Source organism: Alligator mississippiensis, chromosome 7 (genome assembly GCF_030867095.1).
Source record: "Alligator mississippiensis isolate rAllMis1 chromosome 7, rAllMis1, whole genome shotgun sequence".
In the NCBI taxonomy this organism is placed as follows: Eukaryota; Metazoa; Chordata; order Crocodylia; family Alligatoridae; genus Alligator; species Alligator mississippiensis.
In genome coordinates, this window is record NC_081830.1 from 56,039,873 (window position 1) to 56,062,831 (window position 22,959).

At 43.3% G+C, this 22,959-nt stretch overlaps 1 protein-coding gene across 1 annotated transcript in view; it reads left to right on the forward strand.

The window, feature by feature from the left end:
- The window catches only part of GRK7 (G protein-coupled receptor kinase 7), a 28,195-nt gene extending 26,017 nt beyond the window's left edge, over positions 1-2,178 (forward strand). Inside the window, exon 4 of the mRNA XM_006263322.3 lies at positions 585-2,178. Coding sequence (XP_006263384.1) covers positions 585-927 — 343 coding nt within the window. The 3' untranslated portion in view covers positions 928-2,178. The remainder of the gene's footprint in view (positions 1-584) is intronic.
- Positions 2,179-22,959: the final 20,781 nt, after the last annotated feature.

Genomic DNA, 22,959 nt, shown 5'->3' on the forward strand with positions numbered 1-22,959 from the left:
GAGTAACTCTGTTGACCTAAAACAGGCTAATCAACTGAGTATGGAGTATTTCTGAGAACAAAGGTTCTAGTACTGGACCTTGCCTGATGGTTTCATGATATGAACAGATAACCTTTCTGAATTAAGGTAAAGCCACTAATCTCATTTCTGTTTGTCAGCAGTCTCGCACTGAAATATTGTTCCCTGAGTCAATGTGCATTAATCCCTTGTACTCCCTCCTACAGTGTACTGGAATTCCATCTCACTTTATTCTTAGGTCATTATGGGCTTTTAGTGTTTCTTCCTTTTTTGCTTCAGTTCCACTAAGAACCTTACATTCTTGGCTAAAAATTGGAAAATATCCTAATCCACTAGTCATATAATGACACTTGGCTTTTGAAGGAAAATTGAGTTAAAATTAAAATAGACTCAAACTGTGCAGTTTGAACTTTCCCCAAATCTAAGAATTTCCTGTTCTAGATCTGTAATTTAGCCCTAGGACTATGTCTGTGTTACATACCCCACCTTCCCTGCACCCACCAGATTTGTGTGTTTGGAAACCTGCGCACCACAGTGTTGACTAACAGTCTGTTGCTTTATTGCAGAAACTCAGATGATGATCCAAGAAAACACAGTTTCTTCAAAACAATACATTTCCACAGGTTGAATGCAGGCCTGATAGACCCCCCTTTTGTGCCAGATCCATCAGTTGTCTATGCCAGAGATCTTGCAGACATTGCTGACTTCTCTGAAGTGCGAGGAATCGAATTTGATGAGAAAGATAAGAAGTTCTTCAAAAAGTTTGCAACAGGTGCTGTCCCTCGAGCCTGGCAGGAAGAAATTATTGAAACAGGACTGTTTGAAGAATTGAATGATCCTAACAGGCTAGATACTGGAGGATGTGCAAACGGAGGTGAAGTTAAATCAGGAGTTTGTGTGCTGTTTTAAATATCACATCATTAACAAAAGGTGTTAAGATGCACCATGGAACTTTCCAGATTCTTGCAGTATTTCAAAAACTCAGCTAAGCTGTTAGACAAATCCCAGCTGATTTAACATGGGACATCAACAGGACAAGTTAGGACCCTAAATTGAATAGACAATATTAATTAATCTTGTTCTAACAAAAGAGATAATGTCTTTATTCCACTGGAGACTATCAAGATGAAAACTCATGTTTATTTTAAGAAATTTAGGAATATATCAATCCACCAGTGTTCCTGTGAAATGCATACTACAATGACATAGTCGGAAGGCACCTGTTTTAAAAATAACTGAGTCTGACATTTTTAATATACTCATTTCCTGTCTTGATTTCTTTCCCTCTACATCTTTTTCTCTTACTGGATCAGTAGATATATTAATGGATACCGTAGTCTAAATATAGTTTTATTTGTTCTTATACAAAAATTGATGCACTTCTGTTTGTATTTCTATTTTTGAACATCCTGAATTGAATTATTTTGGGACTCATTTCTGCAAAAAAATTGGTATTATGTCAAGTGCTTGCTACCTAGAGAGGTCCTAGTTACTACTCACAGCAGTAGTTTTTCTCTTTCTTATACAGTTTTCAGTAAGTTTTTAAATTTTGAAATAATAGTCTCAGTGATTAGACAATTCAGACCTCATGCATCACATCAAACTTAGGGATCTCATTGGCTATCTAAATTTATTGATTTCTTCTAGCTTGTAGGTGGTTCAGTTGTGAAAATTCCAGGTTCTTCTTATTGTAGAAGGGTTTCACAGTCGACAGAAGTGAGGATTTAGTTCAAATTCTCCTTCAGGTTAATGTCAATAGACTGAGGGTGATATTGCACCAGTGAAATTTAGAGCAGAATTTGACTGTTATTATATAAGATTATACTATTAAGTAAATATACCAAGTATAAAGAAATAGTAATTTATTGGTGAATGCAGATTCTTTTTTGTTACCAAGTTTAAACTTTCTATCAGGTTTCCTGATAATGTATCTGTATTTTGGTGAATCCTGTAGTTTAAATTAAACTACAAATAGATCTCACCAGTTTGTAACTGGCTTTCAAAATGAAAACTGTCTAAATACATAAGAAATGTTAATTCAATAAGACACAAAAATATTGTACTATTTTTATAAGTGCTTTAAAGGTGGAAAATTATGTATATATTTATACTTTTAATCTAAATGTATAGTTTACTAGTTATTACAAAGTATTTGATATAGTGGTTTTTATTTACCTATTTTTGGGCATCCTGATTTGAATTATATGGGGATCCATTTCTGCAAAATATTGGTTAGGTTCAGTGTTTACTACCTAAAGGGTGCGTCTACATGACATGCTAAAAGTGTAGTTACTAATTCTACTGCGCATTAGCTCATGATGGCAAAAGCTGTGGTAAAGTGCTAATCCACAATAGAAGTAGTCTACAGCAGTGGTCTCCAGCCTTTGTAAGTAGATCACCTTTGGCATTTAAAAGCAACCACAGATTTACCATGCGCCACTGCCACACTTCCCTTGCCCAGAAGGTAAGTCTGTAGGGCGGGGGGGGCGATCAAGGCAGAAGGAGAAAAAATTATTTGGGGGCACGCTTCCCCAGCAGGTAAGTCTCACCTGCCCAGGGCCCCACTCAACCTACCTCTGCAGCACTGTCCCTCACCACAGAGGACTGAATCTAGCTCCCGCCCCTTCCCTCCCCCATGGACTGACCTGCTGGGTTGGGCTATGTGCATGCATGCACGTGGGCACTCAGTCCCCCACTTCAGCCTTGGATTGACTCCAAGAGGCTCCAAGATCTACCACAAGAGGCTCCAACATCTACTGGTGGATCAAGAGGCTCAGACACGTACTGTTGGTTGGTGACCACTGGTCTATAGTAATATCTTGGTTAACAAATCCTCTGGGAACAAAGCTCCTTTATAATGAAGTAAGCTGTTTTTTGCACAAAAAAAAAATTAAAAATTGAAAAAAAAATCTTAAGAAATCAGTTTTGCAATATGCCCCCTGTACGCTGGCAGAGTTCCAGCCTACAGAGAGCTGGGAGGGAGCCGGAGGCAGGCAGTGAGACATGGGTACATGCACGTGGCCCCAGGCAGCCTGCAGAACAGTTCCAGCAGGTAAGTGCTGGAGGGGAGAGAGGCCCCTGTGGGGAGGAAGCTGGGCAGGGCTGGGACTGCTGCCCAGCCAAGCAGTGCTTGGGGTTTGGGACTTGGGACTGCAATGCACGGCTGCAGGGCCCCAATGGGGAGCAGGATGGGGCTGCAGATGTCTCATTTGGGGGATGGGAAGGGCCAGTTCCCTGCTGCTGCATGCATTCCCAGTGGGAGGGGGGACCCACGCTCCCCAGATTTGTATGCGGGGCAGGTGCAGGCTGTGGGCTCGGGCTCCCACCCTGCTTTCCTCCCTTGGGTCCCCACAGCCTTGCAGGCATGACCCAGCATGGCTGGGGACAGCGGAGCCATACGGGGATCTCCTCGCTGCTGTGAGCTCCCCCTGCTGCCCTGGTGACGCACCTCTTGTGTGTGCTGCTGCTTTGAGTGGTGCAGCTCCACACTGCTGCTCTTACTGCAGCATGGGGGGAGCTTGCAGTGGTGAGCACTTTCTCCATGTGGCTCAGCTTCTCTCTGCTGTGCTGGGTGGAGCCTGCCGAGCTGTGGAGGCCCCGAGGGATGGAAGCAGTGCGGAGCGAGCAGCAGCAAGCAGCTTCTCCATGTAGGCCTGCTGTTCCCTGCTGCCCTGCTTCCCTCCCCTGGCGCCTCCAAAGCCCAGCAGGCATGACCCAGTGCAGCAGGGAGTAGCTGAGCTGCACAAAGAAGTTGCTCACTGCTGTGGGCTCCACACTGCTTCCCTCCTCCGGGGCCTCCACAGCCCAGTGGGTGCCATCCAGCACAGCAGGGAACAGCTGAGCCATGTGGAGAAGCTGCAAGCTCCCCCCATGCTGCCCTGGCGACGCGCCTCCTGCGCGCAGGTCTGCAGTGAGAGCAGTAGTGTGGGGCTGCACCCCTCAAAACAGCAGCATGCACAGGAGGCGCATTGCCAAGGCAGCAGGGAGGAGCTCACAGCAGCAAGGAGATCCCCGCGCAGCTCTGCTGTCCATAGCCATGCCAGCTCACGCCCGCAAAACTGTTGAGACCCCAGGGGAGGGAAGCAGGATGGAAGCCTGTGCCTGCCCTGTGTACAGATCTGGGAGGCACAGGTCCCCCATCCCCCAGGAGTGCGCGTGGTGGCAGGGAGCCATCCTGCCCAACCCTGCAGCAGGGAGAAGCAGGGGCAGGGGGCTGCGGACCGACCGAGGTCCGTATCCCTGGCTAACCAAGGTATTACTGTACTGTCCATTAGCACAGCACATAAAAAGATGTGCACTGGTGCTAGTGCACAGTAGCACCGATGACAGTGCATTAAGTTATTATAGGTACTAAACTTAATGCACCATAGTTACAGTGCATTATTCCGCATGTAGATATGCCCAAGAAGTCCTAGTGACTATTCGGTATTAATTATTGGGTGGTAACTGCTTCTACTATGATGTACTTTGAGCTTGATTCTGGATGCTGCTTGATTAATCGTCCAACTTCCACTGGCTTATATGGAAACTGAGGGTGTTCAGTTCCTTATAAAGTAATGGGAACTGTTAGCATCCAGTCCTCTATTCCTTACAGATGCACACCTGCTTTTGAACTCAAAGGTTTGCTTTTATATAGATTATAGGATAGGACCTTTATGTTGTTATAAAACAGAAATTGCTTAAGATATACTGTCATCTCTAACCACCTCTAATGTACAGTATGTGGGTTTTAATTATTGTAATGAACAATTCATATTCTAATAATGAGTTTCAGATATTTAAAAATGAATTAACTTTACAGGTACATAAATATATCTATTAATATATTGATTGGTTGGTTCATAACTGTGGTATAAAGATGACTAAACATAAAAGAAATGGTTCCTTTTTCTTTTAAAAGAATTCTTCAGTGTTCTGCACTCTATTTTGCAAGTAAACAACATGAATGATACTTTTGTTATACAATATTGGTGGATAATTTGGTTCATGAATAGCATTAGGGCAGCCAGAAATTGAATTCTGATGTGGATCACTAACTGTCATACAAATCACTAACTGTCATACAGGAAAAAGATAAGTTCTCTGTAGATGTTAAGGGAGTACACAGCATGCAGGCATTGAGGAAATACTAGTAATCCTATCAAATTAATAAAAAAATGTAGTACTTTAATGGGAAAAATTCTAACCTGGGTTGCTCATGTGACAAGAAAGGACAACCTTGAAATGTATTGAAAGAGAGGACAGATATTTTTTCACAGGGTTAGGAGCCAAAGGTTCTGTATTCTATCTTTGGCCCTACAATCAATATCTAGTGTTTTTTTCTCTGCCTCAGTTCCCATATCTGGGGAAAACTCTGTCACAGAGGGCAAAAGATGTGTTTGAGGATAAAATTATTGTTTAAAAGTGCTCTTAGAGTTTCAAGTGGAAGGTGTTAAAGAATTGCAAAGCGTTGTTATGTGACCCCCACCAAAAAAGGAAACCACACCTGGTTAGGAGGAGAAATTGTCATAAAAATTGTATGCTGTTTATGTCCATAGAAATGCTACTGCAGAGATCCTCCAAAACCAGCCTTGAGAGTGTCATACCGGTGTAGGACATAGGGGCTCTAGCATTCTGAACCACCTCCATAATTCCATTCAAAACAGATTACTCCTGTCCTGGCAAGGTGATCTGCAGCAGGGGCTGAACATGGAGATGGAAAGCAGCCAAAATGAGGGCTAATATTAATTCTACTTTAATGGTACAAGCATATTGCCATTTGCAGAAGTTATATTTGGGGTCAGGAAAGAATATTACCCTAAGGTTAGCTTGGTACAGACCAGGGATTTTTGTCTTCCTTTGTAGCAGGGGGGCATGGCCTTATTCCTTGAATCTCTCAAGCATATTTTAACAGTGTTTGCAGCTGTACATTGGTCACCATGCTCCCTCTGCTTTGCCTATGGCAGATTAAGGTATTATGTCTTGTGGTTGTGTCAGGGTTGACTGTGTAGTTTTGTTACTAAGCTAGACAATGAATTTGAATAGGATAGCAATGATCCTGCCTCAGGGAGGGGGTTGGACTAGATGACCTCTGCAAGTCCCTTCCAGCCCTACTTCTCGATGATTCTATAATATACATGTCTGTCTGTCTGTTTGTCTGTACATTCACGTGTACACCCACACACAACCAGAATTTGGCCCGGTGTTAAAAAGTATATTTCACCTAAGATTGCAGTGCTATTCCACTTGTTACAGCTCTAGGTTTTTCAAAGCTTATTACACTACTGAGATATGAGAATTCAGGACAGAGTTATTGCAAGCCTATAGCATTAGATTATTCTAGTTTTAAATCATCATGTCAATAAGCCCCAACAGGATGCAGATTAGTGGGATATTGGTGTATGCCTTAAGTGTTCTGTCAGTTGCTCAAAGAAGCACTCAATAATCTACTAATGCATATGCTGGCATGGGCTACTAACTCAGGTTAGTTTAAGGATCTCAGTCTACTCTTCATAAGTAAAATCAGAATTAAAAATATCCCATTTTGTATTCCAGAAAGGCATTTGGAACAGGGGGAGAGGAAAGGGAAAGGCTGCCTTTGCACCTTAAGCCTATAAAATAAAGATATCAGTTAAAAATAGGAGGAAAGATTAAAAAAAAGTTTTCTCTCATTGACCTCATTAAGTACAGTGAGTCAGTTTTTGACCGCTGGTGTAAACCTAATGAAGTCAGTGTTCATAGGGATTATTTAGTTGTGGTGTGGAAGTCCCAGCTGTGTCCCATTAGCTATTGCTGCATCATCACAAAGGCTTAATTGTCCAATAACAATATGACTTTAGGCAGGCAGCTCAACTTTGTATTCTAACACAAAATGGGTTTTAGTACACTGAATATCCGTGGACTTCCATTACTGCTTCTTATTGACATAGCTGTTCTAGAGAAGCCAGATTCAGATAAAATCAACAGTTCCCTAACAAATCTGATGGTCATATCCAAATTTAAACAGGAATTTACAACAGTATGTAAAATGGGATTGAAATGAGAATTTCCCTTTGATTTATAATTAAGTGTGATGGATGGAATTTTGCAGCATAACTATGCTAAATTATTTAGGGTTGTCTGCATTTAAGAGTTGTAATTATTCTCATTGAAACTATAATTTTAGAGCTACAAATTTCTTAATAATTATGTACAGATAATTGTTGACTTTACTCTTTATTAATTTATTAACAATATCATTAGAATTCTACTTTTTAATTTTATCTGATCTTTTCCTGATCACACCTATATTTTGGCCAGATGAGCTGACTCGGTTGCTATTATAGCTGTACTTCACAGAGTGGAAAGATACAGCAATGCTGAATCACATATTACATCCACGTTGTTGTACCAGTACAGGCTGGGCACCAACTGGCTAAGCAGCAGCTCTGCAGAAAAGGATGTGGGGGTTACAGTGGACAATAAGCTGAATATGAGCCAACAGTGTACCCCTGTTGCGAAAAAGGCTAACAGCATGTGCTAGGCTGCATTAGTAGGACTGTTGCCAGCAGATCAAGGGAATTAATTATTGCTTTCTCTTTGGCATTGGTACGCCACATCTGGAGTACTGTGTCCAGATTTGGGCCCCCCACTACAGAAAGGATGTGGATAAATTGGAGTCCAGCAGAGGGCAGTGAAAATGGTTAGGAGGTTGTGGTACATGACTTACGAAGAGAGGCTGAGGGACCTGGGCGTATTTAGTCTGGAGAAGAGAAGACTGAAGGGATTTAATAGCAGCCTTCAACTATCTGAAAGGTGGTTCCAAAGAGGATGGAGTTAAACTGTTCTCAGTGGTGGCAGATGACAAAACAAGCAGCAATGGTCTCAAGTTGCAGCAAGGGAAGTTTAGGTTAGGTATTAGGAAAGACTTTCTCATTAGGAAGGTAGTAAAGCCCTGGAAGAGGTTACCCAGGGTTGTGGAATCTCCATCCTTGGAGGTTATTAAGACAAAGTCTTGTCTGGGATGATCTCATTGGGGATGGTCCTGCTTTGAGCAGGGGGTTGGATTAGATGACCTATTGATATCCCTTCCAACCCTAATTTTCTATGATTCTGTAATCCTGTACTCTGAGAGCTCTTCATGATGAATTTTGTTATGATTAATATTATTCTAAGGAATGCCAAAGGAATTACTATAGATTTGTCCCATGTCATAACTTGTAGCCCAGCTAACAATAGCGGAGTAACAGTTTAAAATAACAGCTATTGAAAGGAGCTGTCCAGTTGCATTTGCTTTGCTAGACTGCACGCAAACACGATAGACATGTCTTCTAACTTTGGAATCACTGGGATACATGTTCTGCTGTATGCAAAGGTAGATTTACTCCTTGAATTCTCTCCTGGCTGCTCTCCCACCAGCAAACACTCTCACAAGACCATACACTAGTCTAATGCAGAGGTGTAACTGATAAATGTACTCTGGGCATAAGCCGTAATAGCCCCATTGCAGATGCTGCTGCAGGTAGAGATGTCAGCACCACCAGCAGCCATTATCTATTGTCCAATGCCACTAAATCTAGTCTTCACCAAAACTTGGTAACATTGAAATCAGCAGCACCTACCTGCCCCTCCCCACAAGCCACCTGATCCCTGCCTGCTGCTTTGAGTGCTGCTCTGCCCCATGCCCCCACCCTGCATGCTGCTGTAACTTTTGCCCCTCCCTAGGTGCTGCTCCAACCCTACCCAAAGTGACGCTGTGACTCCCACTCCCTCCCCAACTTTGATTTTGACTCCCAGCCCCTCCTCAAACATCACTGATGTCCCCTTTAACTCAGCACCTGGGACTCATGCCCCAGCTGCCCACAACTAGTTATTCTACATTTAAACAATTACTTTAACAATCTTAATGCTTTGTTTCATGATAAGGAATAAAAGGCATATTCAAGTAATTACATAGGTCTAAATTGAGCCAGTATGTTGGGTTCCTCAGTAAGGAACAGTTTAGACCACATTGCTGAAATGGTTCCTCTAGAAAATGTCTGTCTTCATTTGAATCTCAAAACAGTTTAAACAATGAGTAATTTCAAGACAAATTGATAGAATTACACCAAGGTAAAACTGCTGCAGTTGGGATGAAGAAAGTTGTGGGTAGGCATCTGAAAGCACAAGAAGAGAGAAGGAAAGAAATAGTGAGGAGGAGCAGAGGAGAAACGAATCATAATGGAGGTAGTATGCTCAGTTCAGGAGCAAGTTAATCAGGTAGATCAGAAGGTAATAGAGACATTTCATGATTCAGAGGAGGAGGTTGATGAGAACAGAACAAATGAGGGGGTGCCCCCAGCAATATCAAATGGTGAAGCACTCCTGATTGTAACTGAGGTCCAGAACTTCCTGAGAACTTTCCATAGCCTACTATAAGAGGTATTGTGCAGATTATCCTTAGCAGAGTGACTGCTGCCCTGTAAAGTAGAAATGAGAAAATTCACTGCTCTTCTGTGACTCCCTTTCCCAGTTGGAGCAGGCTCAAGAATAGAGCTTCTAGACTAGTTGCATGACATAGCTCTGCTTTGGGACAGATAAGGGAGAGTGTCAGGATAAGAAACATTACTTAACTCCATACTATATGAAGGAAAAATTATCTCAGAAAGTTAGCATCACATTACTTACTGTTACTATCAGCATCAACTGATGAAAAGCATTTTAATGTTAACAAGCACAAACAGCCTACTCATAGCAGCAACATCATTAAGACCCACACACCCAGGGGCAATGCATAGGGGGTGCACACAGGTGCACATGTGCACCCCCTGAGCGTGGTGGTGCACCCCCTACAAAAAAGTGCCACCAACTTGCCACCCCTCCGCACTGCCAACTGTGCCGGTGGCATCTGGGGGAACTCCTGCTTACCGCTGCTGCATTCCCACTGCCTCTGTGGGGCACACGTTCATGCACACAGCAAAAAGTCAAATCAGCAAAAATAATATGTTTCCTCATGGTAAATTTGAGAGATGCTTGACATACTAATTTACATCTCTGAGCCAAAGCTTATATTACTTCTTTTTTCATGATAATATCGATGAACAAAAGGAGAAAATGTTTCATGGAAGCTGTACACAAATGGGTTGTTTGACAGACAATTCAAAGGTGATGTATTATTTGTGTAATGTCAAAACAGCAGTGCAGTGTGTGTCATCCCATGCTAAGAATTCAAGAAATGGGTATAGGATTGGTACAAATGCATGCAGTTAGGGGAAGAAACGTAGTGGATAATATGGGAAGCCCCTACATTTTTGTGCGACATGTATGATTGCTTCCTTCACACATTTCAGTGTTATTGCCTCTAGAACTAAAAGGGTTAATTTCTTTCTCCACATGAGTGTTGGTCTTGTAGATATGCCTGGGTTGGTGTGGATAATCTTTCATTATATGAATGGGTTTACTTTGGAGATATGATGGAAGACCAACAACTAAATACTACCTTTTAGGAACCATCTGCCATGGGAAGCAGAAGATGGGAAATCAATTTGACTTACTGAACTGCGTACTGCTGAGTGCAGTGGGGTGACTGATTCCTGAACTTCTGACCAAGCAAGACAGGCTGTGCTGTCAGCATGTATTGGTATGTAAACCTAGATTTTCCCTACTAACCTACATACTATATTCCAATTGATTAAATAAAATACTCTGGTTTTGACTAGGTTGTCCTGTGTTGCTGTGAACATCTGCTGCTTGCATAGCTTTCAAAGGGATACATCTCTAACAGGAGTTCAAACCCATTTATTCATGCTGAAGGTAAGAAGTGGTAGTGAAGAAGCCAAGCATCCAGCTACAGAGCTGCTGGATTTCTCCTTGCTTAAAGGTGGACACCTATGGATTAGCTTTAAAAGAGGAGTTGGGGAGGAGGTCATCTTACTATGTGTATCTTTGACACTTCTTAAACTCCATCCACCATACAGACAGCATCAGCAGTAGACTGGTCCCGGTCTTTATTGACCATATATTGTGATAAATTTGAAGGCATAGAGAGACTTGTACTACTCAGAAGACCTATTGATTCTGGGTTGTGTTACAACCAGTGCAACTTGCTTTTCTTTACGATAAGACTTGCTTAATTGACAATTATTCTCCCCCAAATCAAATGGTGGATTCTCATATTGCCGTTCTTGGGCTTTCCCACCTAATAAAGTTCACTTCTACTGAGTTCTGTCCAAACCTAAATATGTTGTCTTGTTCTCTCTTTATCCTTCCATAGCAGAGCTAATCAAAAAAGGTTATTTTCTTGTTTGAAGTGATTAAGAATATGGGGATAGAAGCATGCTGAATGAAAAAACACTGACTGATTAAAGCCCTTATAAGACCCATGCTTCAGTGGGCAAGTCCCCCTCTCCTAACTGCTCCCTGCATCTTATTTCATACCTACTGGGGGGACTGGAGAAGAAATAAAAAAATACAGTCTGTTCAGGACCTTTTATATACTCACCAAAAGAACACTGGATAAAGAATTTAAAATGAAACAAGGAAGGAAACCTTAATATCTCACCAACGGTCACAATCAAGATTGAAACATCTTAATTCAGTAGGGGATTTAACTGACTGGCATTGGGAAATTCCTTTACCAAACAAACAGCTGCTCCTCGTCCGGTAAGATGACCCCGGTGTAGCAACTTGGCAATGGGCAGAATTGGCTGTGACCATTAAATAAACATGTGAATTGACTCTTATAAATTTAAACAAAATTTAAATACAAGATGAAACAAAAACAAATGGAAGTAGATCACAACTGAGCTATAACAAGATTTTTTTTCTTCAGATAGGTCATGGCTGCTTGTTTTGTGAGTGTTGGTCTTTTTTAAATGATAGCTCTTTATTTGCCTTTGATATTAAATAAAAAAATTTTCAAGATTTCATTGATCTACATTTATTTTGAAAAAGTAAAGACATTTGTTGCAAAAAAGAAAGTGAACTGATGTGAAGTTTTGTTTTGCAGAGGAAAGAAAACACTAACATTTAAATCAGCGTTTTTGAAGGTACCCATTCTGAAACATTGCATCCCCACATGTAAGCACACAAGTATACCTCAGTAGTAGCAGACCAGCAGTGTTTGTCTTGTCATTTTTAGGAAAATCTCTAAACTTGCAGGACTTGGATTAAAAATCAAAGAGGCATCAGATATCCAGTAATAACTTAGTTCTCTTTGGGCATGCCTACACAAGACACTACTGTGCAGTTGTTACTATGCATTTATTTAGTACTTGCTAATACAAGTATTTATTGTAATACAAGTATTGTATTAGCAAGTGCTAACTAAATGAACAGTAATCAGAGTTACTGCGAAGTAGCACTGGCAAACATTTTGTAGGTGACACTACTCTGCAATAGGCTAATAATACTTGTGCAGTAGTGTATTAGAAGTACTGTTGGTGCTGTGGCATACTACTGTGCAGTATTTTTTGGCTACTGCACATTCAACATCTTGTGTAGATGTGCCCTTTGTATATCAGTTTCAATGAGGAGGGGAGGTAGAATTACTGGGTGAAATTGTGACTTTCAGTCATTGGGAATTTTGCTGTCAACTTTAATAGAACTGGGATTTCACCAGTTATCTTAATAACATACATAGAGTGAAATTCCCTTTTGTGCAAGGTTGTAGCATGAGTCCTATATGACTGGAGTCTTTTGGCTTCACTCATATCAGTACGGGATTAATAGTGAGACTAGTCTGCCCTGCTTAGTTTAGTATGAAGGTTTTTATATATGGATGACAAATTAATTAAATAACAAGTTGTTAAATTCTGTGTTTTTATATTAAGGGACTGCATAATAAAAATGTGTATAGTTTCTGTTCCATTGTGCCAGTGACTCTGAAGCAAAAATCCCTTCTGACCTTTTTTTTCCAAGGTACAGTATTTACCCAAATCGAAGACAAGCTTTTTCCCCCCTCATTTTGGATCTGAGTACAGACCCAGGACAGGTGGCTGCTGCGGCTACAGTCCCCTCCTATAGAGCCAGAGCCAAAGCCAGAGCTGGAGCTGGAGCCACTGCCTCCCTGATCCAGGGCCAGCGTAGCTTGTGCAGGAGAGGGAGTACAGGGGAGACCATATGGTGTGGGGAGAGTGTGGTGTACTGTAGGGGAAACCACATGGTGCACAGCCTGGGTGAAGGGTGGGAGGGAGGGTCATGTGGTGGGGAAAGCAGAGGAGAGACCACTCAGTGCAAGAGAGGAAGTGGGGCGGGGAGGGGAGGGGAGGCAGGCTTGGGCAATGGCAGGATAGCTGCTTCAGCTAACTCAAGCTCAAGGCTGGAGCCACAGCCACCACTTTCCCCAGGCTGGAGCCAGGGCTGGAGCTGCCACTATTGCTGATACCTGGCCAGGCTGGGCTGGAGCCACAGTGTCTTCTGTGCTACTGGCTGGAGCTGCTGCGCAAGTTGGCAGCAGGGGGAGGGCAGGTGGTGGGGGGATAGGTGGCAGGAAGGACAGGCAGAAACGGGGGCAGTAGCTCATAGGGTCAGGCAAGAGAGGCAAGAAACAGGAGTCTACTTTCCTCATTGCAGCAATGGAGGAGACTAATTTAAGATAACTACAATAATTATATTGTATACATAAAACAATATAATTTATAGTTTTCTATATATAGAATCTATTTATTGGGGTTTGTCTTAAAATTTAAGTCATCTTGGATTCAGGTAAATATGATAGATATGTTAATATTATGATTTTTGTGGGGAACATGTTAGATCAGCCTGTCCAGGTTATAAACTAATATTTTGAAACAACCACTGTCTTGACACAATATAGTTTCATAGTTTGTAGGGTCAGAAGGGACCTTGACAGATCATCAAGTCCGACCCCCTGCCATTGCAGGAAAGAGCACTGGGGTCAAACAACCCCAGCAAGGTGTTCATCTAGCCTCCTCTTAAAGACCCCCAGGGTAGGAACCATCACCACTTCTCTTGGAAGTTGGTTCCAGATCCTAGCCGCCCTGACAGTGAAGTAGCGCCTCCTGATGTCTAGTTTAAATCTACCCTCTGCCAGCTTGTGACCATTATTTCTAGTCACTCCTGGTAGTGCTCGGGGGAACAGGGACTCCCCCAATGCCTGCTGGTCCCCCCTGACCAGTTTGTAACAGGTTACTAGATCCCCCCTCAGCCTTCTCTTGTGGAGTCTGAACAGGTTTAGGTCCCCTAACCTCTCCTCGTAGGGCCTGTCCTTCTGCCTCCTGATCATGTGGGTGGCCCTCCTCTGGACCCTCTCCATGTTGTTCACATCCCTCCTGAAGTGCAGCACTCAGAACTGGATGCAGTACTCCAGCTGCGGCCTGACCAGTGTCACATAGAGGGGGAGGATCACCTCCTTGGACCTCTTTGAGATGCATCTGTGGATGTATGACAAGGTGCGGTTGGCCTTCCTGACCACGTCCCCACACTGTCGGCCCATGTTCATTTTGGCATCAATAATGATTCCAAGATCCTTTTCTGCCTCTGTGCTGATGAGAAGGGAGTTCCCCAGCCTGTAGGTATACTGCTGGTTCTTCCTCCCCAGGTGCAGTACCTTGCAATTGTCAGTGTTGGAACCCATCCTGTTCTCATCTGCCCACCCCTGTAACCTGTCTAGGTCCAATTGCAGCCTATTCCTCCCTTCTAGCGTGCCCACTTCTCCCCACATCTTAGTGTCATCAGCAAATTTGAATAGGGTGCTTTTCACCCCCTCGTCCAAGTCACTGATGAAGATGTTGAACAGCACGGGCCCAAGGACTGAGCCCTGGGGGACCCCACTGCCCATATCCCTCCAGGTCAAAAATGACCCATCCACCACCACTCTCTGGGTGCAGCCCTCCAGCCATTTAGCGACCCATTTGACTGTGTAGGTGTTGATGCCACAGTCCCCTAGTTTTTTAATAAGAATGGGGTGAGAGACAGTGTCGAAGGCCTTCCTAAAGTCCGGAAAGACTACATCCACTGCTACCCCTTCATCTAAGTATTTTGTGACCTGGTTATAGAAGGCCACCAGGTTGGTCTGACAGGACCTGCCTCTAATGAACCCGTGTTGATTGCCCCTAAGTGTAACCTCCCCTGCTGGCCCCTAGTGGACATTCGCCAGGATAATTCTCTCAAAAAGCTTATATGACAAGTAATAACCATAATTCTATGGCTCTTACATTAAGATAGGATTTCTGAGTCTTTTACTGTGGCTAGAATTGGCAGCAAACAAATTAATTGTGTTGCATGAATGGCTATTGTTTTCTGTTTCTGTAATCTTCCTGTAAAAGAATCTTCTTGTAAAGGGTATTATTTGAAATGAACAATGACAAATCTAACAATAGTAGAGTGGAAATGTTACTGACTTTTAAAAAACTGAGGTTTGCAAATAATTCTTAATCTCTAGCAAACCATGAAAACACGTAGTGGTTTTTTTCATTTGTTTTAGACTGTCTATAAACCCTTTGCTGGTAGACCACAGTCCTCTTGAAGCTGACCTGATACACTTTGTAATTGATATTCAATGGATAAACAGGACTGGGAAAGTTTCTGCCCCACTGGGAATAAGGGCCCCAGGCTAGAATCCAGGGGCCCTTTCCTTCCAGGGCAGAATAAATGAACCTGGCATTTTCTTCCTGGTCCCACTTATTTGCATCCCTTAAGCACCCAGATGGTCAGCTTCAAGAATGCAGAAGCAGAAGATGCAGGTTCTCCCCTATGGATCAGTGGGGCCTCAAACCTGGGTTTCCTGCTCCCTTAGGCAGTGTACTACCTACTAGGTTACTAGACTAAAAGGTAGAAAGACACTTCTCCTTTGCTGTCTTAACATATGTTAACTTACTTAGCCTCATGTGCACATTTGAGCACTCCTATTTTGCCTAGCCATGGGACAGTCCTACCTAAGGCACCTATACATTTGGATCCCGAGAGCTGAGTTGCTCTGGGTGTGCCAAAAACTACAGTTATGCAGCTGTGCATGTGCCATTTAGGTACGTAAAGTGAAATAGGATTCTTCCCAAGGTCTCTCAGAGTGGGATAAATGTTATTAACTTATTCTACAGTACCTCACTTGCACAGAGTCCCGGATCACTGCTGTTTGTGACTTACACATAGGCAAGATTTCTGTGCATTTTTGGGACTCTCTCATGCATATGCAATACTAGGCATAGAAGTCAGTGAGAACCTTGCTTAGGGGAGGACTGAAGGATTTGACCCCATTTTATTTGTAGAAAATGCAATGATGACATTCTTGAATTACTTAATTTCTCCTCATTATTTTCCAGTACTGTTGTAGCAAACAGCAGATTCCTTTGGAGGGATTCTAGGTCTCTTTATTTCCAGTTAATTCTAGTTGGCAGCTTGAGTTATCTTCACTACATGTATTAAGGATACCAAACTCAGTTCAGGATTCCCTTGTGAGTTCTGTATGTGCAAATTCACTCTTATGAGATGACCCTTTTTATACCAAAAAATTTGTTATATGCAAGGTAAATTCATTCTTATGCGATCAGTGTGGTGGAAACCCACAGGCAGTTGTTTTGTGCAGTGCATTGTGGAAGTGATGTGCACCAAAATATAGTCTCCTGTGTGGATCAGTGCTCCTCGCTCGCTGTCTGTAATTGCCGTCCCCATTATGATAGTGCCCTGTGCTTGTGTGTACTGTCTGCTGTTGATGAGTACCAAAATTGCCTTGTAAAAGTGGCAGAAATGGGCCTGGGGGTCAGTACAATTGAGGTCTTGGAATGCATCCCTATTTGTTACATTGTAAAATGGGTTCCCTTTATGCAAATTCAAGTTATGTACCTTTTTCTAGGAACGCATGTACAGCATAAAGTGAGGGAAACCTGTATAAGGTATCTCTTTTATTGCAAAAACCTTTATGTTAATGGGTGCATCATACCTTTACATGTATAAACATTCTGAGTGCTTTTCTTAGGACTGTTTCCACAGCTTTTCTGCTGCCCATGTTCACAGAATTATATATTTATTTATTTTTGTTACTTTGTGCTCACTAGACATGAGGAAAACTAGTGAAATATAGAAAAGTGCGGCAGATTTAGTTATATTTTGACAAATCTAATTCAAAATGTATTTAGAATTGTATACACATTAAAATAATCAGTATGTTTTATCAAGAATGGCAACAATGAGTTCAGACATAGAAATACTTTGCATTTTTCAAGATGTCAACCAGATTTTCTAAATATGAGATGAAAATTAAAGATGTATACACAACATTTGGTTTAAACTGAAAAAAAAAATGTCTAGGATACTGAGCTGAGCACTGTGTGAGAAATTCCAAGGACCATTTTTTAAAGATAAACTAATTAGATTAATTTACAGTTATTAAGAAATTATCTTTGGTGCCTGCTACTTTAGGAGCTGGAGCAGGCAGTTGACAGGTGCCTGATTAAGGTGACCATTTAAAAAAAAAAGCCAGGCAGAGACAGCAGTTAGCTGCTCGCAGCCAAGGGAGCAGCACCATCTGGATCCCTTGCAGTGTGGAACATCCTGAAGGTAAAGGCAGGAGCTAGGGGGATGGCTTGGAGGCTCCTGGTCTTGGGCATCACCTAAAACTGTACCCTGCCGGGGAAGAAAGACGCAGCAGCCTCACTCAAATACCAGGACTGCTCACCTCCCCAGTGAAAGGCAGGTCAGGGCGCCTTCATAACACTGTTGGTAAGGGGGCCAGGCATGGCTACAGCCACCTGAGCCCCAGGGGGTGTAAGACCCCAGGAAAGGAGTGGGGCCAGGCATGGCTGTGGCCACCTGAACCCACAGGGTGAAAGACCTCGAAGGCCCCAGGGAGGGGGCGGTAGTGAAGGCCCTGACAAGGGCTGAGTAGGGCTGAAAGTCAGCATGCTGAATAGGGCTGTGTGACAGCCAGAAGGGCAGCACGTGGGCCACCCCCAGGAGATCAAGTCGTAGGGTGTGAGAAGCCTGGTGAAGGGCTAGGGCAGAGTTAGCCCTCCGTTTGGTGAATCAGCTGGCCACTACTCAGGTGAGGATCACAGGAGAGGCCCAAAAGACTACATGTTGCCACCCGAGGCATGATTCAAATAAGCCTGATGGCCTATGGGGCTGCTCATGGGAGCAGGGCAGAGTGAAGGGGGCACAGTATTGTGAGGTGAGCAAAAGACCCTGTGAGAGAGGGTGAAGTGCAAGAGGCCCCAGTGAAAGGGGGGTGGTATGAGTGTGTGAGTGAATGAGACCTGATGTAGAACTAAGTTGACCTGGCTTTAGGCTGGAAGCATAGTGACATACTGGATTCCATCTGCAAGGCATGGGCCATGGTGTAGGGATGGTATGGAGCCATGGATAGTGTTCCCTAGCATCAGGGCATATAATGAGCAGCCTCCCACATTTTCCACCACTTTATTGTTATCATGGCAGGCGAGACTGGGCAAACTGCCCCATAGACAGTTGGGTGGGCCGACTTGAGACTTGGCCCCGAGCTTGCCCCCTGTCACACTGTTGTTAGGGGTTTTCCTCCTGGGTGTAGGATCATCAAAAATCTAACTTAGTTTTTTTCTCTGGCACATATCACAGTAGTACCTAAAAAAAATCTTCCTATCCTGTTGTGGAAGCACCTAAGGTAGGGTACGACGAGAGCCGTACCATCCGTCCTGAGCAGGGCCCCCCTCCCCTCAACTGGTCTGCCATGACTTGGTGTTATTGAATGAAAGGAGGGGTTCAGTGGTGATCCTTTTCCTGGGGACCCCGGGGAAGGTGGTACCCACAGTCTTGACGGGATGTTCTGCTTGGCTCCGCCTGCCCTACACCCCATCCACTCGCCAACCGACGGTGCAGCCTGCATTGTTCTGCCGTTCCCTATAGATCCCTTTCCTGACGGGACCAGTGTCGGCACGGGTACTGGTGCGCTAGCTCAGCTGTCATGGCAGCTAGCACTTTCGCCTCGGGTGATAACGAGTGAGGCTCTCACTTGCTGGCATCTTCCTCGCCACCTCTGGGTGGGACACCTCTAACGATCTTCAGTAATGTAGGCAGCTGGACAAAGGGTGGGGGGGTGGACTGGCTCCTCCCTCCCCGCCTTGCCGAGGGACTCTGCTCCCCCTGCTCTAGATGCCGGCACTGAGCCAGCTGCAACCATCCTGTTCGTCACAGGAGCCTCACCATGCCTGGCATGCTTCACGCTGGTGTGTTCCCTCTCCTCCTCTCTAATGGGTTCCAGCGGGGCTTTTTAATCTTCTCATGGTGGCTGCTCCAGCAGCTGCAATTGGCTCAGCTTTTCCCCGCCCTGGGAACAACTGATTAAACAGCCAGCATAACACCGGCTCGTGCGGCCGTGGCTCTAGCTCCAGCTGTGCTCCCAGAGGTAAGTTTCCCGGGGGGAGGGGGGGGGTGTCTGCTTGTGTGGCTTGGGGCTCGCGGGATCTGCCCCATCCCCTTCAAGAGCCTGTGGGGGCTTCTCGCTGCCACACCTATTATAAGAAAAGTATTTAGAAACTGCCTCTACATGAGATGTTGATCGCACAGGAGCTCACTACTACTGTTCAATAGCTCGTTACTACTGCACAGTAGCATCGCATCATGGTTCATGCTGTGCAATGCTACTGCGCAGTAGTAATGAGTTACTGCACAGTAGTACCGAGCTACTGTGCAATCAGTGTCACCAAGAATCCATGCGGGAATGCTGTAACACTGGTTACTGTGAAGTCATTTAGTATTTGAGTATGCAAGTCAGCATTTCGTGTAGATGTGTCCAGAGTGTATTCATAGATTCATAGATTCATAGATGTTAGGGTCGGAAGGGACCTCAATAGATCATCGAGTCCGACCCCCTGCACAGGCAGGAAAGAGTGCTGGGTCTAGATGACCCCAGCTAGATGCTTATCTAACCTCCTCTTGAAGACCCCCAGGGTAGGGGAGAGCACCACCTCCCTTGGGAGCCCGTTCCAGACCTTGGCCACTCTAACTGTGAAGAAGTTCTTCCTAATGTCCAATCTAAATCTGCTCTCTGCTAGCTTGTGGCCATTATTTCTTGTAACCCGCGGGGGCACCTTGGTGAATAAATACTCACCAATTCCCTTCTGTGCCCCCGTATTGAACAGAGAAAGGCTGTTATTTTTATAATTGAAAAATGTGGCTAAACTAATTTCAAGAATTAAAACTTCCATTGTCAAGATTGCAGTGTAAATATATTTTCCATGTTTCAGGGGTTTTGGTTGTAGCTGTGCTGGTCTAAGGACATAGGCAAACAAGGTTTTTTGGGTAAATCTGATACCTTTTATTAGTTGGTCTAATAAAAGATATTAGATTTACTCAAGGAATCTTGTCTGTCTGTGTAAATATATTACATTTTTAACTATAGTTAAAAATACAACTAAAGATCCATTTCCTTGTGTTTTACTCACAATGTAATAAATCTTTCTCCCAAAGCTTAATTAAAATGAGTTCATACCAGGATGCAAAACTGATGACACTTAGGTGGAAGTATAAAAAATTCTGCATAAATTTTAGGCAAAAAGTTGAGATGAGCTTAAATTGTGATCATTGGATTAATATATGAACTTTCTCAAAGTTCAGCGTTAAGGTTTTGAGTCTTTTCATTGCAGAAATGAGACCAATGGCAACGTTCAGACACATATCTGAATTCTGCCAAAGTTCAGAAGTCTTCACAGAAATGGAATATCACTTGACCAAGTCCTTGCAGCAGTAAATAAACATCACATTTTTCTCACATACAACATATGTCATCCCTCTCCCCCATCTCCCACACCAAATGTGTGCAGGTATGAAGATGTATATGGCCCCAGAATTGAACAAGCTGATTATGCACCATTATATTTGTACAGCTTCACACAGAAGGCCCTTTACTGAAAATGATGTTTTTCTTCTTCTGTTCTGTTGGTGAACAATGTAATTAATAAATTAAGAAATGAAAATATAGTGGTAATATTACAACAAACATCCATTAAAATTACCACAGGGAAGGACTGCAGTGAGAAAAATATTGCAAAACCTTATGGATCACTTTTCATACTCAGCATTTTTTTAATTTACTTTTTCTTTCCTCTTCATTATGCTGTGAATATGGCGATCCAAACTCTTACTTGCTTTGCTTTTAACTTTGTAACAAGCCAAATCCTTTTCCTCTTGTTTAAGTACCTCCAATGACTCTGATAATTAATATCTCAGGAGGCAGGCTAGCAGGCCACCTGGAGAGAAGACACAGAACTTTTATTAGCTGTGTGAATACTCAGCCATGTTTTTCTGATGTGTAGATTTGCAAACCTCTGCCCAGGACCCCCTGGTGTTTATGAAAAGGTATCATCTGATAGAAATCCTGCTGCCCTTTACAGCCTGTAGAGATCAGCTAAAATTTTCAGCTGAAGCACATTTTTCTTCTAAAGGGCAGCATCTGGCCTCTGTACCTAGAATGAATTGACGTGGAAAAATGAAAGTATCTCAACATCAACACATCCATATTTTTAGTTCATATTATTCTTTTTTTCAATAATATAAAGACGTTCAAGAGGCACTAGTAACAAGGCTGCCTCCATGATTTTATGAAAAACTAGAAAGGGAGAACTGTCAGAAGTGTTGTACCTGAAGTGGGTTGCACTAACATTTACCAAAATTATGAAGAAATGTAATGTTAAAACAAAATATTGATGCCCTTGTATGAAAATGCTGCAGAATATGAGAATGAAATCTAGAGGGTTCTGCAGAATCAAAATAAGTATGCAAAAATAATTCCACTTAAAACCAATAGGATTTGATTCTCTATTAAATTCTGTTTACAGCTTTTGTTTTAACTGTCCTAAAGAGTTACAGAAAGAGTATAATTCTCTGTTGAGTTATTTAGGATGGTTAAAACAACCAAACAGTTTATCATTTTCCATTAAATTCAGTAAGAATTTTCCTTAAAAGTCATCAAGTCTTTTACCAGCTTAAAGATGGAAGAAACTTCTGAAGTGGACATTAGAAAATTTAAGTGTGGTGGAACAGTCCCAGTTTCAGACTTGGAAAAACCCTGACTGTCATTTTCTATTTTTAGAGTATTTGCTTCTCAAACTTCCTTTTGCATTAAGTGAAGAAAATCGAATTACCCAACATCATGATTCATTCTGAGAGTCAAGTTCCTGTTACTTTAGAGATGTGAGGTGCCTTCTGAATATTTCTGTTTCTTTCTCAATATAGAATAGAATAAACCTATCAACACACACATGTATTAGTCACAACACAATCCTTAAAAGCATTCAGCATCCTTACCTCCTTTTAAAGTCAATGGGAGTCATGGGTACTCAACATTTCACAGGATCTGGCTCAGTGGCTCTGACTGAATGGAGACAATATCCATAAACAGTTATTACATTGTGGCTGTTATTACTTTAAGGGCTTGAGCAGGCAGCAGGGCAGCCTGCAGGTGGCTGCAGTGCCAATCGAGAGGGTCATATGGCCATCAGGAGGCTGCCTGATTGGAGCAGGGCTGCACAACTACAAGATAAAAACAGACCCTGATCAGTAGAGCCAGCAGCCTGAGATCTCCCAGGTATATCTGGTACTCCCAGGTATATCTGGAGGTCTAGGGTAGGAACTATGGGGATGGAGGAGGTTCCTAGGAGCCCAGTGGGGTCCTAAGCTCCAGAGAGAAGGCTTTGGGTCTAGGGAGAGCAGGGCCCAGCGTAGGAAGGGGCTTATAGCTTGTGGGCCTACACAGGGACTAGGCAAGCCCTTGATTAGAATTGGCAGGGGCGAGATCAGGGGCTCAGGTGAGACCAATTGAGTGAAAGGCTGCCTCATATAAGATCTCTGGGGCTCTAGACAGGCCCAGTAAGAGATAGCTGTTTATGGTAGGGCCCAGAGAGGGACCTCTGTGGAATAAGAGGGTCAGCTATTGCTGCAGTGAGGCCAGAGTATCCCAACTGCTCCAGGCTAGGACCAGGGCCCAAGTGGCCAAAGGGCAAGCATGCCCACAGTGAGGGGCAGGCCAGGGCTGAGGACAGCTATCTAGCATCCTGACTGGCCTGGAGGTGGGGCCAG